This window comes from Myotis davidii, unplaced genomic scaffold, assembly GCF_000327345.1.
Source record: "Myotis davidii unplaced genomic scaffold, ASM32734v1 scaffold1786, whole genome shotgun sequence".
NCBI lineage: Eukaryota > Metazoa > Chordata > Mammalia > Chiroptera > Vespertilionidae > Myotis > Myotis davidii.
Window position 1 is genome coordinate 292,144 of NW_006297147.1, and position 5,120 is coordinate 297,263.

The window sequence follows — 5,120 nt, forward strand, 5'->3', positions numbered from 1 at the left end:
GCAAGTCCACTTGTCCATACGTTTGGACGTATGAGCTTCAATTCAGACAAATGAGGCTTCAGTGCTTCCCACAGTGTTGTTAAAACTGAACTAAGGCTCTCTCCTGTTGGTGACAGACCGGTTAAAGATGGGATCCACTGAAGAAAGACCTGGTCTTCAGCACCCTGTGTGCTAGCCCAGAAGTGTTATTTGAAAGCCTCTGTTACATCTGCTGCAGGCCCCCTAAACAAGTGGACTTGCATTTGGACATTCTCAGAAGGAATGGTTATAGGCTGACAGGACCACAAAGGAGATGATGCTAGATCAGCCGTGGTCAAACTATGGCCCGTGGGTCGGATCCGGCCCCTTTGAAATGAATAAAACTTAAAAAAAAAAAAGACCGTACCCTTTTATGTAATGATGTTTACTTTGAATTTATATTAGTTCACACAAACACTCCATCCATGCTTTTGTTCCGGCCCTCCGGTCCAGTTTAAGAACCCATTGTGGCCCTCGAGTCAAAAAGTTTGCCCACCCCTGTGCTAGACAGTTGATAGATCCTATAGTTCAACTTCATTCTAGTTAGAAGCTGTATTCATCTGACATCAGAGAAATGAAATTTCAGGAGACCAAAATGAGATCTGAGTTTCTTTACAGAACTTCTTTCCCAGACTTGAAGCTCTTGGATGCTATGAGTCCTGGATATGCAATAGATGACGACGACATTTTCCTTTTATGTATGAAGGTGTAGATGGAAGCTGACTTTTCTCACCAAAAATGGTTTATAGAATCAACTTGAAAAACATGAAGCAGCAAACAAAGGAAAAATATTTCTTTTATCATCCTTAGGTTCTTTGCTAGATTGTAAACTCCATGAAAGCAGGATAAGTTCCCTATCCTTAACACCTGGCCTATAATAAATACTCAAAACAAAAAAAAACAAAAACAACCAAAACTGATCTAAGAAGCTATTAGCTTCCTAGACATCTCAGACCTTCCTCCCATGTAAACTCTTATGTGACGGGGAGGTTACAAGTTTGGCTAAAAGATGTCCCACGTTAACTCCACGCCTAAGTCCTTTCTCTACTGTGAACTCTCTTATGATAACGAAGGCTATGGATCCTGGTAAAAGACTTTCCACATTCACTGCACTCATATGGCCTTTCTCCAGTGTGAAGTCTCAGGTGACCTACAAGGCCATTGCTACTAGTAAAAGAATTCCCACATTTAGGGCACACATAAGGCCTTTCTCCAGTGTGAACTCTCTGATGAAGTACAAGGCCACTTCTGCTGGTAAAAAATTTGCCACATGTACTGCACTCATAAGGCTTTTCTCCAGTGTGAAATCTCTGGTGATAATGGAGGCCAGTGCTACTTGTAAAAGATTTTCCACATTCATGACACACATAAGGCCTTATTCCACTGTGACCTCTCTGATGATAACGAAGGGATTCCTTTCTTGAAAAAGATTTCCCACATTCATTGCACTCGTAAGGCTTTTCTCCAGTGTGAACTCTCTGATGCTTATGAAGGCCTTGGATTTTGATAAAAAATTTCCCACATTTGTTACACTCATAAGGCTTTTCTCCAGTGTGAACTCTCTGGTGATATTGAAAGCCATTGCTACTCTTAAAAGATTTTCCACATGCAAGGCACTCGTACGGCCTTTCTTCAGTGTGAACTGTCTCATGACTACGGAGGCCACTGCTACAGCTGAAAGATTTCCCACATTCACTGCACTCATAAGGCTTTTCTCCCGTGTGAACTCTCTGATGACTGTGGAGGGCACTGCTACAGCTAAAAGATTTCCCACATTCACTGCACTCATAAGGCCTTTCTCCTGTGTGAAATCGCTGATGATACTGAAGGCCAGAGCTACTGAAAAAAGATTTCCCACACTCACTGCACTCATAAGGCCTTTCTCCAGTGTGAACTCTCTGGTGACTACGGAGGCCACTGCTCCCAGTAAAAGATTTCCCACACTCACTGCACTCAAAAGGCTTTTCTCCCGTGTGAACTCTCTGATGACTGCGGAGGGCACTGCTACAGCTAAAAGATTTCCCACATTCACTGCACTCATAAGGCCTTTCTCCTGTGTGAAATCAAACTCACCTCAGATGTCAAGATTTCATTTGTTCTATCCCTGGTGGGAGTAGTCTGTTGCTGTAGATGTCCTGACCCAGTTAACATGTCTTGTCCAAATTCCCCACAGGTAAAAGGTTTCTGTGACACACTAACATCACCGCCCCTCGCAAGAGAGATGCTGTCCACATCTCTAACGAAAGGCTTGTCTCTCCTATGCTGCTCCTGGTGCTGGTCAAATTTTGCACGGAAATAAAATCTTTTTGCACATGCCCCACACCTCAACAGTATCTGGCTGTGTTGGGTTTCCTTCAGTTCAAACAGATGGAAAATGTTTCCCAAGACCGGCCCACAACTCCCACAGGGGTGGCTCTTCTGGGAGGACAAGGCTACCTTGGGATTCCTGGCCTGTGACACTCTTACAGAAACCTTCTGTTCAGGGGGAGCCGCCACATCCTCTGCGCCACAGCAGCAACCTGAAGAAAAGGAAAAGCTGGTGAGGTTCACATTGACCTGAGAGGGAAAGGGTAGCCTCCCCACAAATACCCATCTGCCCCAGTGAGGCAAGATTTTATGGGATGATTTTCTTTTGTTTCAAATATTTTTATTGATTTCAGAGAGGAAGGGAAAGGGAGAGGGAGATAGAAACATCAATGACGAGAGAGAATCATCTATTGGCTGCCTCTTGCACGCCCTCTACCGGGGATCAAGCCCGCAACCCAGGCATGTGCCCTTGACCGGAATCAAACCTGGGACCCTTCAGTCCATTGGCCGATGCTCTATCCACTGAGCCCAAACGGCTAGGGTTATGGGATGATTTTCAAGACAAGTGAGTTCGATGCTAAGAAATGGCTGGCTGCTGCTACACATTCCTTGGCCCCAAAGGTCAGTGAACATTACAAACCACATCAAGAAAAGGACACAGCATAGGATGAGACCCAGAAAAGAGAGGCAGGGTCCATTAGTTGTTCCTCCATAAATGGCTTCCTCTCAGAGCAGTTTTGCGGGTGATGGGAGTCTGTGTAGAATAATTCGAATGTGCTCCCACCCATAAAGAACAGTTGTATTAGAGTTGGCATGACATGATGTTCAAGGTCAACATTATGACACATGCACACTCCAAGGTTCTGCAGGCATGGATCAACACTGCAGTCCAGGAAAGAAAAACCTGTAAGGGAAATGTGTGAGGTGCAAAGTTTAGAAAGGTGAACATTCCCCATGGGCTGGGAATCTGAATAGAAAGGATCACTATCGCCCTGACTGGTTCGGCTCAGTGGATAGAGCGTCGGCCTGCGGACTGAACGATCCCAGGTTCGATTCAGGTCAAGGGCAAGTACCTTGGTTGCGGGCACATCCCCGGTGGGAGGTGGGCAGGAGGCAGCTGATCGATGTTTCTCTCTCATTGTTTCTAATTCTCTATCCCTCTCCCTTCTTCTCTGTAAAAAAATCAATAAAATATATATTTAAAAAAGGATCACTATCAGAATTGAGTAGTTGGCAAAGTGTCAATAAGGGAGAACAAGTAGAATAGAGTGGAACTGGCAACGGTACCAAAAACTGAACAACAAAAGGAGTTCCTAGTAACTACTTCCACAAAGCCCTGGCACCCATCTCTCTCCAACAGCACTTTATCCCGGCAAGACTGCCTCGGGGGCCATCCTGGCCTGGACGGGGTCATGTATCTCCTGTGATGCACAAATGATTCTTTCCCTTAAATCCCAGTGGAGCCATTACCTGGGATAGAGATGAATAGAAATCCTAAAAGGAAAACTGAAGAGCTGGATGGCCAGAACGTTGGTATGACAACAAAGCACAAAAGAGACCACAGGAGAAGATCTAAGTGAGTGACATCAGCAAGATGGCAGACCAGGGGATACCAGTGTTCATCCCTCTCCCAGATCAAGGAGACAGCTAGCTCTCCATGAACAACCACCAGCACAAGAAAGGGGAGTAAGAGTCCAATGGAGACAGCTTCCTCCGCGCTCAACGCCCGTTGGCAGGTGTACAGTTGGTCACCGCGGCCACTGCTAATGCCGGTGCCTGGAGAGTCCTGGCTGGACCAAGACCTCCCCCAACCCCCGCCATGTGAGCAGGTTTCTTCCCCCCACCACCTATTGCCACCATGCCAGGGAACGTCCTCAAGCCCTGGCCTTCAGGGAAGAGGTAACAGGAACCTGGAGTCGAGCTGCCTCCTGCACACTCCCTACTGGGGATGTGCCCGCAACCAAGGTATATGCCCTTGACCAAAATCGAACCTGGGACCGTTGGGTCCTCAGGCGGACGCTCTCTCCACTGAGCCAAACCGGTTAGGGCTCTCATCGATGTTTCTGACTCTGTACCCCTCTCCCTTCCTCTCTTTAAAAAATCAATAAAATATATTTTAAAAAAATTATGAAGATAACATTGTGTGCCTTAATAGATACACAATATGAAAACCTGTGAATGGAGACATCAGAAACTTATAAAGGAGTTTGGTGGGGAGTCAAAGGGTAGCATTTTTGTATTCAACTGAAGGTGTTACCAGGATAAAATAGGCTGTAAAGAGTATGCGTTCTTTTGTCTTAAGTCTCTTAGAAACCACAAGCAAAAACCTGTGTGATAGATACACAAAAGAGATACGAGTCAAACCACTATACAAAATGACCAACTCACACAAGAAAGACCACAAGGCAGTAAGACAAACAAACGGGTGCAAAAGAGTTAAAAAACCAATGAAGAAGCGGCAATAGTAGGTCCTAAAACAAATTCTCCAATCAAAAGACATAAAAACCTGGCTGGCAGGGCTCAGTGGTTGATCTTTGACCTATGTATGAACCAGGTGGTCAGGGTTCGATTCCAGGTCCGGGCATATGCCTGGGTTGCGGGCTCGATCTCCAGTACAGGGTGTGCAGGAGGCAGCCAATCAATGATTCTCTCTCATCACTGATGTTGCTCTCTCTAGCTTCCTCGCCCTTCCTCTCTGAAATCAATTAAAAAATATATTTTAAAGAAGAAAAATACAGCCCGAGCTGTTTGGCTCAGTGGATCGAGCGTCAGCCTGCAGACCAAAGGGTCCCAGT

General features: G+C 45.7%; 1 protein-coding gene across 1 annotated transcript in view; it reads right to left on the reverse strand.

Annotated features, from left to right (window-relative positions):
• Positions 1–1,087: 1,087 nt before the first annotated feature.
• Positions 1,088–5,120, reverse strand: part of LOC102766570 (zinc finger protein 211-like) — a 20,520-nt gene continuing 16,487 nt past the window's right edge. The window contains 3 exon segments of the mRNA XM_015569907.1: positions 1,088–1,261; positions 1,263–2,081; positions 2,083–2,537. Coding sequence (XP_015425393.1) covers positions 1,169–1,261; positions 1,263–2,081; positions 2,083–2,537 — 1,367 coding nt within the window. The 3' untranslated portion in view covers positions 1,088–1,168.